This window comes from Marmota flaviventris, chromosome 15, assembly GCF_047511675.1.
Source record: "Marmota flaviventris isolate mMarFla1 chromosome 15, mMarFla1.hap1, whole genome shotgun sequence".
NCBI classification, from domain to species: domain Eukaryota; kingdom Metazoa; phylum Chordata; class Mammalia; order Rodentia; family Sciuridae; genus Marmota; species Marmota flaviventris.
Genome location: NC_092512.1, coordinates 11462492 through 11476857, shown reverse-complemented (window position 1 = coordinate 11476857; position 14366 = coordinate 11462492). Strand labels below are relative to the sequence as shown.

Sequence of the window (14366 nt, the reverse complement as noted above, 5' to 3'; positions counted from 1 at the left end):
ATCTCAGAAGAGGAGGTGAGATCCCAAGGAATTTCATGATCACTGCATGTACCCTTGATTTAGAAATGCAACTAGGAGTGCAGTATGGGTGATTCCTCCCTAGGAGGGCACAGTGCTTGCGAAATGGTTCCTGTGCTCCAGAACTGGTTGCTGAACTCAGGCAGGAGGGGAGGGGACACGGGCCTGAACCCTGTCTTAGAAGAGAACTGGGTCTCAGACTCCAAAGCTGGCATCTGTAGCCACACACCAAGCCCAGCCCATGGTAAAAGAAACTGCTAATCCTACATCTCATCTCTGGATGTTGATAAAATTGCCAGGTTTTCCATATGAATGACAGCGATGTACAATGATCTGAAAAGGAAGTGACCCAGTTAATGGTGCAAATCTTGTTCCACTTTGAAACCCACATTTAAAGAAGGATGTAGAAAAGCTTAGGGAGATGGAGAGATGATTAAAGGGATAGGAAGTGGAAACTCTGAAGATGGGTTGAAGGCACTGCTTAGTCCAAAGGAAGGTGGCTGGGGGTGACTTAATAACCACCTTCAAGTTCACAAAGGTTGTTACTGGAAGGCTGGGCAGCTGTTTTCCATTTGCAGAAATGAAAATAAATGTACTTAAAAAATTGTAGAAAATTTGAGCCAGGCATGCGGAAGAATTTCCCAAGCTTTAAGTGACAAAGTACAACAAGAGGTTTAAGGATTCTTAAGTAGAGAAATTTGTCTTGGAAAATTTTAAGAATTTTGACACTCTTCACATCTGAATGTGGCAGAGGGTTAACACACTGATTTCTTATTCTTCCCAAATCTAGAGTTCTCTGGTGTGTGTATGTTTTTCCCCCCATATACCAAATAACAGATACAATATCTTTTTTAAAGGAAAAACCCTTCAGCTCAATATTAATTGCATTCAAGCAGGTTAAAGAGTACCACCCACCTCTCACTCCTCGGCACTAGTTTTCTGGAAAGCTTTGGATGATAAGGGTCTGTTCCAGTTGGAGTCATTCATGATTGAGCTACAACTTCAGTGGCAATGGATTATCTCGCTTCCCTCAGAAGCCCTTTCAGCAGCTGACCCAGTAGTGCTGAGCCCGCCAACGCCAGCAAGGGAAGTGGTGGATCAACCAAAGCCCAGGGACAAGGCGTCAGGCTTGGAGACCACTGTGGTAAAAATAGTCATTCCAGATGTTTGTCCAACTTCCCAAAATTCCAAAGAACTTTCTTGACATTTAGTACTAAATTATAGGTATACTGATTAAAGAAGATGTAATCTTCTCTGGGGTTTCAGCATAGAGTAAAATCAAAGTAAAACTAAATGACTTGCTCTGGGCTACATCAGGGTGGGATGGTTTAGGAAATACTTTCATATTGTTTAAGTAAAGGCAGAAAAAAGAAAAAGAAAAACTCACGGACAGTTGAGTGCATGGAGTCCCTTGCTGTTGAGCATTCTTGTCCCACTCTGAATAAAAACCAATCTGTACCCTGACTTCCAGGTGCCACAAGAGGCCCCTTCGACTGACTTCAGCTCCTACCATGGTGGAGGGCCTGGCCCTTCCTGCTGTCCAAGCCAGCCCACATGTCCTCAACTCCCGCCTCCCTCCCTTCAGGGCTCACCAATCAGCATGTCCACAGGGGACTGTTCCTGGGCCCCTCTTCTCATGGCGGTCCTTCTTACCCTACCGTATTTCTTCCTGGCTCTTATCTCCCCTTTTTGCTTCTTGTCTTTCTTCCCATCAAGGGTACACTCCCCCCACCCCCTACTAAAATGTGCCGGGCATACAGGGGTGTTCAAAGTTCTCAAACGAAAAGACTACATTCAGGTGCCTTAGTACATTTTCCCTGGGAGGGAAGTCTTATAGGTATTTTTTACTAGATGAAGAAATTGAGGCACACAGAAGTGACATTCCTAAGATCTCTCAGAAAGGAAGTGGTTTGAGTGGCTCAGAGGCCCTGCTCCTCTTCTGCTTCCTCCGTGGAGCACACCTGGAGACACAGCAGTATGGCCTTCCCAGACCTAGAAATGCCGGGATGTCCCCGCACTAGCGCTCCTGAGAAGAGTAAAACTTACAAGTCAACAGAGCAGAAGTTCCAAGATTAACTTCTATCTTAATATCTTCTCAGGTTATTTGATTCTCACTCAAGTATTTACTTTCATAATTGACAAATTTTAGAACATAAAATAACTACTCATTCATATGACAGATGTTAAGTTTCTACCACATTCTCAGCACATCTGAAAAACATGAGGTCCGTACCCTCAAGCGGCTCTGAGAAACAGACCTGAATGTGTTCCAGAACATGCCTGATGCCCAGGGAGTCCTGGAGCCCCAGCTCTTGGGTGTATACTAGAGGCATCCTGGACCTTCCAGTGAGGACCTCGGGGAGGAGGGAGTAGGACCAAGCCAGATGAGTGGAAAGAGTGTGGAGGTGCAGGTAGAAAGGCCAGGAGCGCAAGGAGGGACAAGAGGTCCCAGGTGATGCTGAGCAGAGAAGCAGGTGAGGCACTGCACAGGGTGCTGAGGGATTCCATTCCTAGAGCTGTGGCAACCTGCAGAAGGAAGCTGAGCAGGCAGTGACCAATCAGACCTGCCTTGCAGGACGTGGCTGTGGAGGAGGTCAACAGCAATTCAGAGAGGAGGACAGAGGAGTGACAAAGAAGAGTCTGAATCAAAGTTAGAGCAGTGGTGCCAGAGGCTGGGGATGGCTAAACAGGATTTCAAATGAGTGACTCGAGTAACCGCGCTAGGGTGTGCGAATTACCCAGAGCAGGCCTTGAGGACAAGCAGGGGAAGGGCAGGTGCTCGTGGGTAACACCTCTTTCCAAGGCTTTGAGAACTTCTTCTCTAAACACAAGTGTCACACCTGTCAGCTGAAGATTTTATGGTCCTGTTCCAGGCTCTCTTCTGAGCCTGTCCTTTGACAGATTTTAGTTTTCAATAAAATAATGCATAGACACTGGAGAAAAATGAAGAGACAGATGGAGGAAAGAGGAAACTCAACATCACTTGTTAACCCCACTTTTACACCCAATGATCCTCACAGTTATTACCCTGATGTTAACAAGGTGCATGCCAGGTGCCCCCCCTTTTTGTATCCATTGATTAAACCTGTATTTACTGTTTTATAAATGCTTGTTTTCTTAACACACACAGATGTATTCTTTTCACATACATGAGTGGACTAAAAAGCAATCAAGGGTCAGGAAGGTGGGGTAAACTGATACATGTACAAAAGAGGCAAAGCTGGGAGTGGAACAAGTCTCTAGACACTCATCACACTGTTTCTCTGTCCAGGTAAGATGTGGAAAATTTGCCAAGTAGAAAATATTTTGTTCCTCCTTTCCTGGTTCTTCCTGCTCTTGACTGGCCAGTTCCTTCATTTCCCTCTGGATCACATAACCGGCATGCCAGAAACTCTGTTCCTGACAAGCTCCACATTCCAAAATTACTACTCTTGTGGCCAAACCAAAGTTCCCTATCCCTTTAGTGATCCTTCCTGCAGCTAAGGAGAGAAGCAGGTGATGATCTAACCAAAGTACTTCTCTAGACTATGGAAGATAATGAAGGCCCTAACCTCCTAACCTTCCAATCACTTTAACCATGGGACTAATTTCCAGTTTTCAAGAAACTCTCTATTATTGCAGTAAGGAACTGTTACATTTTTATCCGCCCCCCCCCCCCCTCTTTTCTGTTGGTGCGTTATGGTGGTACATACGATGGGATTTGTTACGTATTTGTACATGCACACAATATAACAACACAATTTGGCCAATATCACTCCCCAGCACTTCTTTTCTCCCTCACCTTATCCCACTCTCTGGTCCCCTTCCTCTAGCCTATTGATCTTCCTTTGCTTTTTATGAGATCACTCTCCATCTTTTTCTTTTTCCTCTCTAGCTTCCACATTTTAGAGAAACCACGTGACCCTTGACCTGCTAAGTTTGGCTTATTTCATGTAACATAATGCTCTCAATTCCATCCATTTTCCCTCAAATGACATTATTTCATTCTTCTTAATGGCTGAATAAAACTCCATTGGGTACAGGCACCACATTTTCTTTATCCATTCATCTATTGATGGACGCCTCGGCTGGTTCTAGAGTCTGGCTATTGTGAATGGTGCTGCTATAAACATGGCATGTGCATATCACTATAATATCCTGGCTTTAATTCTTTAGGAGTGGTGTAGCTGGGTTACTCTACCTTTGGGAGAATGTAGTTCCTCTCAGGATCAGCATTAAACAGTGCTTTAATATAAATAGGGGGAAAAAGTTGATCAGGGCTCTGGGTAAGAAGCTCTTGTGGGGCTGACGCTGTTACTGCATCTGACAACTGTGCTCTTCATCCTTTAAAGCATTTCCACAAACATTTATTGAGGGCTTATTTGCCAGTATAGAGTTTGGGTCAGTAAAAGAAGAATTTTGAAATTCACATTTCCTAACTGTAGTAGCCTCTTTGATCCCTGCCTTGTTCTCTAATAGGAGTTAGACAACAAAAACCTCCTGACCTCCCATATTTATAAAAAATGCAATGATAAAACATCTGAGCCCTGGTATGTTTTTTTAAGGAACATATTCTCATTACATTTTGTCAACTGTGTTAGATTAATGTTTCTGTGACCCAAATGCCTGACAATAAGAACATGAAAGATTTTTCTGGCTCACAGTTTCAGAGCACTTGGTCCATACTCGGCTGGCTCCAAGGGAAACATCATGGTGAAAGGGCTTGGCAGAGAAGAGCTGCTCAATCTGGCAGCCAGGAAGCAGAGAGAGTAAGGGGCTGGGGAGAGCACGAGTCCTGCGTCACACCCCCAATGGCTTAGCTCCTTCAACCAGGTCTTGCCTCCAAGGAGTCCATCCACACAGGTTAGTCCACTAATGAGGGCAGAGCCCTCCAATCACTGCCTAAAAGCCCCATCTCTGAACCTTGCTGCATGTGAGAACCCGGCTTTCAGTACACAAGCTTGGGGAGATATTCCAGATCCCAGATACACTGTCCACAGAGCAGGCAGTGAGTGGCTGAGAATGTCTACCAGACCCATCTCATCCTCACACGAGGTCTGTCCTTCAGAGCAAGGGCAGTGTCTCTTGACAGGTGTGTGGCATTTACCGTGCCAAGGGTTTCACACGTTTGTTTAATTAGCACAATGGCCCCATCAGTAAGCACCACCATAGTGCCCCACATTTAACAGATGAGGAGCCAAGGCACAGAGAGGTTAACTAACTTCATCTTAAGGTCACAGCTAGCTCCAGCAGAGCATTTGATGAAGGCCGAGCGTTTTTAAATAACTTTACTTTTCTGTACCAGGGAGGGTGGGTGCAGGGCAGCATGAAAGCAGGCTGATTTCAGACGGCAAGGCTTTTGTTTTCTACTTTTGAAATTGTAAAATCAGGATTTTCTTTCTTCTTATCCCTGAACGACCAACGGCATCTTCTGTAACCAAGTGGATATGTTTTCTTAATTTGTGGGCTCTACATTAATGAGGTTCTTCTCCACTGGCTTTTCTACTAGAATTACAGAGCTGCACAGGAAGCACCAAGAATGACACGCTGTGTGTGGGACCTGCAAGGCAGGGCTTTGAGACCACAACCCTCACAAGCTGCGAGGCCTGAGGTTTTGATCTGAAGGCTCTTTTTAAATTTAATTCTTCAATTTCATCCTTCCTTCTTCATTTATGAAACAAGTTTCTTGCAGGAGTTTCCTCTAATCTCTGTTCAACATGAAAGCAGGAGAGACTTATCTGGCAGGTCCTTAAATCCTAGGAGGCATTAACTCTCTGACACCCTTGTTATTCCAGAGGATTTGCCAAAAGAAGAAATCAAGGCTGCAATGCTTGATCTTCTCTGATGCCCACATGAGAGACTGCTACACAATACCTAGCTTTAATGGAGTCACACTTTGGGAACTGAGCTCCTAAAAGTCTGGTATGTCTGAAGCAATGTTCTATTAATTTAAAAAAGCAATTTATTCATATAATAAGGTACCAAGGAGAATGGAGGGAAGAAACCTCACATGGAGGCAATCAGACCTGGCGTCTACAAATGGAGCCAGGAGCAAGCACCTTAGCCCCTCTGAGCTCTTTAGCATGGAGAGAGAAAATAAAGCTGTTTTTGCTGTGGCAATGAACTCAGGGATGCAGGACAAGTGTCCAATGCTCTGCTTCCTTGTGAGAGGTGGCCCAGGGTCTGGAATTCAAATCTGGCTCCAGAACTTATTGGTTACGTGACTTTCAGACTTCTTCCCATTAAAATGGAGATGACCTACCTCCTTGTGAAGGTGTAATGAAAGGCAAATGGAAAGCATATGTAAAGGGCTGGCATGCAGGGAGTGTCTCAGACTGTTTTATTACTACACTGAAATATTGGAAGCTAGGTGTCTTATGAAGAAAAAAGGTTTATTCAGCTGACAGTTTTGGAGGCCAAAAGTTCAAACTGCATGGTGCCAGCTCTGGTGAATCCCCCGCTGCTGGCTACACTGCCTCCTGGTAGATTCCATTGTGGTGGCAGTGTGTGAGAGGGGGATCTCATGGACAGACAGGAAGCCACAGAGCAGCACAGCGGATAGGGGATTGAATCTAGGGGTGCTGTGCCATTAAGTTATATCTCCAGTCCTTTTAAATATTTTTCTTTTTAGTCAGAGTCTTGGAAGATGGCTCCATTTCCAGATCAGTCTAATATGCTGTCAGGGCAGAGACTCACTAGGCTCATTTAGCCAGGGGCAGCCTCTTCCAACAGTTGTAACAGTTCATTGAGATGCAAGTGATATGGGTTTTCCTCTGAAATAAACTATGTTGATGCTGCTAATATGTAATCTTGGGATTCAAACAGTGAAAAGGAGAAGACCCTTCATCAGAATGCATAATAGTGAAAACCTCTACTTGGTGTATTATTTAGAAGGACAGATAACCTATAAGCAGATACATTTTTAAACTTACATTTTATAGAACTTGAATTTGTGAAGCCCTCTTGTAAATGTTAATGTCTTCATTTGCAATAGAAGCCTATAGGGATATTCCACAGTGACCCCGAGTTTGGAAACACTTGTTTTTTCATATGTCCAAATACCTCTACTGGTACTGACACAGCCTTTCCCACCTGCTGGTGAACACAGCTGTGGAGAACATTCAGTACCTGTGCCTTTGCACCTGCAGCTACCCCCACCCCACCCCACCCCGCCATGCTGTGGAGGATGGAACCCTTGATTTAGCACTTACTAGGCAAGTGCTCTACAACTGAGCTACAGCTCAGCTCAGCTGCATTTGAACTTCATTCATGAAAGTTGATTCTGGTATTTTGTCTAAAAGAAAGAAGGGAGAGTTCCCAGGTCCCAAGGGCAGGAGGGTGAGGTGGTTGATACTGTGATATGAAAACTGGCACTACCTCAAGCAGGCGGAAGAGACACAGAATAGAAAATTATTATTGAAATAGGGGAGCAGGCAGTTCAAATAGAGATTAAAATAATACTGGTTCAAGAAATAATATTAGTTCAAGTTTATCCTCGACTTCTCCTTTTCTGTTATCCAGCAGATAGACGGTAACAGCTTTCAGAGTCCTACTTTCCCTTGAGTTCCTTGAACATGCTGTTCAGCTCAGGAGCAGAGGCTCCTCTCCCCCCTCGGCAGGGCTGGCTGCTCCCCAGCTTTAGCATTAAATGCCCAGAAAGCCTCTCTGCTCACACTATCGCAGCCGCTGTGCCATCTTTTATCATGGCCTCCTGCGTTCTGCCCCTACAGTCCCCACCCTTTTTTTACTCCAAGCTCCGGGAGGGCAGGGCTACGGATTCATCACTGCTTACAGGATCTAGCCCAGTGCCTGGCTTAGACAGCTACAAACAAAAACATTTCAATGAACAAAGTGTGTCCTCTTTATATTTGAGAAAACCAAAGCCTCCAAAAGCTTGAAGAGCTTACCCAAGGCTCTACAGCTGGTCAAAGGGTGGAGCCTGGGTCTAACCGGCTGCAGTTTGCCCTCTTTGAAGTCACAGTGTTGCTTTCTAATCCACTGACGAAAAAATTCTCTTCTCCCAGTGACAATGGGGACAAAGAGGTGGGCTCAGAGAGAGTCTAGAACAGCCTCAGAGCTGTAAAGGCCAGCCATGGGCAGGAGTGAGTTCCGATCCACTCAGGGACAGGAGCGGTCCTTTGCCAGGCTCCCCTGTGCTTCCGGAGCACTTTCAGTGCATGCTTCAACGCCCCAGCAGCTGACTGTTATCTCCAGAGCTCTGCATAGGTCCAAAAGCAGTAGTCCTGGGGAGATGTCCACTGATTTGAAGAGCCCAAGGACAAGCAGAGACACATCGAATCCCTGCCTTAGTGAAATGCCCTGGGAGGTGACAGAACTGCAGTTAAGCCTAACGGGCAGAAATTAAATTTCTATGAGAAAATACTTACTCCGAACTGGCTTTGTAACGTGTAAGGGAGTAAAGGGAGTAAGGGTACAAAAGAATTCCAATAAAGCACAATTTAAAATGGAGGTAGTAACACATTAGGGAAGACGACAAACAGTTCAGATAGGGAACATGCACTGAGCACAGTCCTGCCCCTCGTCTGCTATAATTACTCACAATCAATGAACTCATTTCACCTTTACAAATGCCCATCAATCAGGCACTGTCAAGGGCTCCCTTTTATCTAGGTGGGGAATCCTCGCCTGGATTCAGCATCAGAGACAGAGCTCAAGCTTGGGTAGCCTGTCTCCCAGGTTCTGGAAGCAGCAGCCCCCAGCTCAGCTCACTGAGGTGATAACAACCATTGAGCTCAGGAAACACTTTTTGTGGTCCAAACTCTCTAAAGCCTTTAAATTCATTATTTTATTTAATACTTTATGTTTATACTGCTTTTAGTAAAAAAAAAAAAAAAAAAAAAAAAGAAATGCAAACAACTCAAAGGCACAGACTGGAGTAAGATGGCAGCTGAAGCTGCTTTGGGGCTTGTCAACACCAGTGGGAACAGCAGTTCACACCAACCACCTTCACTAGGGCCAAGGAAGCCAAGTGAGACCCAGCGCCTGGCTTTAGTATAACAAAAAGAAAAGAGCACTGAGGCCAGAAAGGAAAGAACTGGCAGAGTTACCTCCTCTCAACTCCATGCAGCAGCCCCAGGTCTCCTGCTTGGGGGATGAACAGGGGATTACGACTTTAGACTTCAAACTTAGTACGAGGCCCACCACAGTGAAACCCAAAGTACAGAAATCTATTAAGAATGGTTTAGTGACTTGACACAAGCTTCTTTATTCTTAAGTTCTGCCACAGATTTGTTACGAGTTGGAATTCCTAAACAAAAGCATTTTATACTATGTTTAGAAAGTACTGGATGGGGCCGGGGTGTAGCTCAGAGGTAAAGCCCTTGTATAGCATGCGTAAGGCCCTGGATTTGAGCAGGGAAAAATGATTAAATATTAATATCAACCAGGTATGGTAGTGTAAGCCTTAATCCCAGCTACCTGGGAGGCTGAGGCAAAAGTACTGCAAGTTCAAAGCCAGCCTGGGCAACTTAGTGAAACCCTGTCTCAAAAATAAAAGTAAAACAGCGCTAGGGATGCAGCTAGGTGGCAGAACACCTCTGGGTTCAGTCCTCAGTACCAAAAAGGAAAACAATAACAGTTAAGAGTAGAAAAATGTACTGGATATTCACAAATAAGCTGTGATGATGATGATGATGAAAGCAAATGCAGAGATTCCCACTAAATTTGATTCCTACAGTGCTGTGTTATGTTGAATAGTAAATAAAAACACATCTTTGAATAAATACATGAAAAACAATGTATCTGTTGGTGAAATCTAGGGATGGGCTGTATGCAATTCTTTCAGGTGCACATAAGAAAGTATTTCTCCATGGAATAGTGAGTTGGGGAGATGAATCACTCCGGGAGCAGGTATTACTCAAGCGGTCAAGCCAAAAGACTCTGTGCCATTAATCTGAAGGTAGCCTGGTCCTCTCCCGAGTCACTATGATAAGAACAATCTGCAAAGGTGACATTCACTGGGGGCGGGGGTGGGTGGGTGTGGCCTGCAAGCTGGAGGAATTTTCAGGTGTGAAGGGCTCCTGAATTAAGGCCCCAAGTTTTCTTACGATAAAAACTCTTCTCTAGCAGCAGAGGGAATGTTAGGAACTGGAAAAGGGTCTGGGGAGTGGACAGTGAGGAGAGCAGGGAGGCGAGAGAGCAGGTGTAGCAGTGTGGAGGGTGTGATCAGTGCACGATGCATGCACGTGTGGAGACAGCACAGCGAATCCCAGTAATCTGCACAATTAGGAAGTATTGATGATTATAAAGAACCAAAGGCTCTTTCCCTCACTTTTTCAAAGTCACTACATCTTTTTGCTTTCCCAGGAACTACTGGCCCTGATTTTCAAGCTAATCCTAAGTAAGCAATGGTGTCTGCAAAATGGGGAAAACTGATTTATTTTATTATATTTATGATTACAAGTGATATAACTGGCAGCTAAAAAAGTGGCTTAAAGCCAATGGAAAGTGGGGAACAGAATAACAGAACTCAGGGAAGGAATCAGCAGTTGGGGAGGAACCTGTTTGCCCTGGGCTGCTCTGGGCAGGAGAGCTCCCAGTTTGTATCAGGAAGGGATCATCAGCAAAGCTCAGGCTCTCCAGTGACCTGTGAGGAGCTAACAGAACAGCGAGACTGACCACTCTGTGCACACACAGCGGACTGTCTCACTCAATACCCACATCATTTTTGAGTTAAACACTTTTCTCAAGGTCACACCGTCAATGGCAGAGCTGGGATTCAGACTCCCATCTGATGGATGCCACAGCCCATTCTCTCAGCCACCAAACAATGTGGTCAGTGCGATACCTGTTGTTAATTAGAAAGAATGCACATAAACTGTTGGCTTAGCCACATTAACGTCTTTTGGCAGAAACGAAAAAGGGAGTGAGAGAGAACTCATTTATTTCCTATATTTAGCAATGTGCCCAAGGTCGTATAACTGTCAAGCAGTGCTGCTGATGCACTTCATCACTGTGCCATCTCCTGCCACACTGCTCTGCTTTCCACAGCAAGTTCACAAGAAAAGTAAACGGACAGAACAAGGTAAGGCCACATGTCGCTCTCAAATGCTTGCTGAGAGGGCCATAGCCAGGCAAATCCATGGGAAGAGTTCTCCAGCAGAAGGTCATGAAAATTAGGGAACACATTGTAAATCTGACAAAAAACTCACAATCTAAATAGTCAAAATAGATCAGAAACTTTCACTCTAGTATAAACTGTATGGAATTAAAGATGAGAAGGTCCAAATTATCTATTTTCCACCCATGTAACTTGATGCTTAGGCCAGCACATGGGTGAATGGAACTTAGTTAACAAATGCTGAATATATGAACAACTGCTAGACAGTCTCAATGGCAACCCCTAACGGGTCCAAATCTGCAGGTGGGATTTCTGCTATCAGATGGGTGGATGGCTAGAATGGGCATGATGGTTAAAAATCTCAACTGGACTGTCGGCCAGAACTCACAGAACAGGGTTCTTCAGGGGTCAAGGGACAGAGAGGAGGGGAACTGCTCAAGTTTCATAGAGAACTACAATCTTTAGGGAGCATGCCATCCATCATGTACTAGGCCACAAGAGGTACCAAGCATCTTCTGTGTGTCTAGGTCTGAGTACCTGGCTAAAGACGGACAGAGAGCTGTAGAGAGCTCAGAGTGCAGAACAGCCGGGCTCTACAGGAAGAGACACATTAGCAGGACCACATGGACTAATGCTGGATAGACCCAAGCTTGAATTTCTTATTCTACCAGTTACTAGTCATGTTCAGATCTAGGGTCTGGTTTCTTTATCTGTAAAAGGAAGGTTCTGATACCACAAGGGCTGAAGGTAAGTGGTACTTCCTTTCCTTGATAGAGAAATATAAACTCAGCTATAATGAAAAATTGCCAATGTCATAAATGCCCATCCTTGTTTCTACTATTCTGTCAGCAACAGACTGCTTATCCTAACTCAAGGGCCCTACTTGGCACAGGCTACTGCAGTTCAATCATGAATTTATCCCCCAAACTGACATTACTGGGTTAAATGGCACACACATTTTTAAACACACCTGGAATGAACTTTGCCATCCACCGAGTGATACATTTTCCATTAGGACAATTGCATCTTTGAGAATTAAAAATAAGTTTTTGCAGCCGGGCATGGTGGCACACAGCTGTAATACCAGTGGCTCGGGAAGCTGAGACAGGAGGATCGTGAGTTCAAAGCCAGCCTCAGCAATGGCAAGGCGCTAAGCAACTCAGTGAGACCCTGTCACTAAATAAAATATAAAAAAGGGCTGGTGAAGTGGCTCAGTGTCCCCGAGTTCAATCCCAGGTACAAGCCCCCACCCCATTTTTTTTTTTTTTTTGCTAGTTTAAAAAGGCAAAACAGAACTTGTTTCACTGTGCACTCTTGCGGCCAGCATGACTGAACATCTCTACACACATCATTCCTACATTACTTTTCTATGCAAAGAACATCCTCTATCAACTTTACAATGCAGGAACTAGGCTTTCTAGAGCAGCCGATAGTATTTCCAAAGATAAGATTATAAGATCAAACAATACCCGATTCAGGTTGAGGGAACCAAAAAAAAAAAAAAAAAAAGGTTTCTGGGGGTGACACTGAAGGACATAGGCTACCACCACAGGACAAGATAAAACCAATGTTTTGTAAGAGAATATCCTAAATGATCTGACCCAAATCCACACAAAATGATATGTGGGCAAAACCTTACTGTGGTTACATCACCTCAGGAGCTTTCTGGTTCAGGAGGCTGAAAGTGTAACAAACAGGCAGAAAAACCACAGACACACTTACAGTTGCGTGTGAGATGGTCAGAATTCCATTCTTGACGGTGCACTTCCTCCTTTGCCACACTTTCCGGATCCTAGGAAGCAAGCCCAACAGAACTGTAAATAGTGTCTGAGTCATCTGGGACATACAGTCATATGGTATGATGAACAAGAATTACAAAAAACCCCACTCCAAAATTAAAAAATCCTGACCCCCCTTAAGTTACATAAATCAGAAAATTCTGATTGCCTTTTATACCCCAGCTAGAGGGTAATTCAGACAGGTAGGCATAACACAGATGCTCATTACAACACTGTTTTTGAGGGTGAAAATGAGAAACAGAAATTACAGAAATTTAATAGCAGGAGGATGAAAAATCAATTATAGTTACAATATAGGTAAAAATACTATTCTCTGGAAAGGGGGCCCAGACCTATATTAGGCATTATGTTAGTAATGCTTATAACCATATCTGTCAATCTTTTACCAAAAGACTCTATTAGCTGATTAATTCTACAATTAGATGAATTTTTAAAAAGTTATGAAGTCTGTCATGCAGGAGAAGAACGGGGGTGAGGCTGCCTCAGATGTAGGAAAATGAGCTGAGGGTCCAAGGCACAAGATGATCTAGTTTTGGTGACTCGTACACCTCCCCTTTAGGGGTCTTCCAGTGCTAAAATGATGCCAGAGCCCCTGGAAAGAGAACTGTTCCTGATTCATACAGGAGTCAACTGTGGTCAAACCATCTGAAGGAGCTGTGATACACATTTTGAAAAAAAAAAAAAATGATGATGCTGAAGATGGAAACCTCCAAAGAGAACTAATTTCAACTTGGAGTTTCCTGTGAAGCTCCAGGTGCGATTAAGAGGCTGAGTGTCGGGCAGAGCTGTGCATGCGCAGCAGGTGCAACTTTGCTGCTTGGGACCACTTCCCCAGGGGAGGCAGAAATGGGCAGGGAATAGGATTCCCTGGGCTGGGAGAGGGCTGTGTAGGCCTTCTGTTGCCATGGAAACAAATGACACCAGAGAGGACCATTCTATCTTTCCCAGATCTTTAAAATTGTAACTTGCATTTTCTTTTCCATCATAAATTAATACTCTAAGGAAACTGCCAAAACATGGATTTAAAACCAACACAGATAACACTGTCATCTTATATATGTAACTACCAGAAGTATAGTTTGTTCCAGAGCATGTTTTTCAGAGCATGATGAGAATTTGACTCCATTTGACTAGATGTAAACTGAACACAATGCTCAAATGCTAGTCTCCTCAGGAGATAGTTTAGAATCACTAATTGAGAACTATCCTCAAATCACAGCTAAATCACAAACTTTCTTTTGCAAGTACTAACTAGGATATTAGCGCTAATATCTATCAAATGAAAATGCCTGAATTTGGTTAATGGTTCCAGCAATCTGTAAGTGGTTCTGATCTTGTTTTACTCTCACAGAAGCTTGTGAAGATGGGAGAGGCAGTCCCAGTACATTAAGCCAAAGCCAGCACCATCCTTCCTAGGAACACATTTCAAAATACCAAACCACCAACTCGTCAAACTACTCAACCTTGGGTAAACTCTCCCTGCTCAGTTT

The 14366-nt window shown here is 44.2% G+C and overlaps 1 protein-coding gene across 5 annotated transcripts in view; it reads right to left on the bottom strand.

Moving 5' to 3' along the window:
• The window catches only part of Asap1 (ArfGAP with SH3 domain, ankyrin repeat and PH domain 1), a 332543-nt gene that overhangs the window by 56673 nt on the left and 261504 nt on the right, over window positions 1–14366 (bottom strand). For all 5 annotated transcript variants that reach the window (XM_027950264.2, XM_027950249.2, XM_027950256.2 and 2 more), the window contains exon 13: window positions 12800–12869. In XM_027950264.2, the coding sequence (XP_027806065.2) occupies window positions 12800–12869 (70 nt within the window). The remainder of the gene's footprint in view (window positions 1–12799; window positions 12870–14366) is intronic.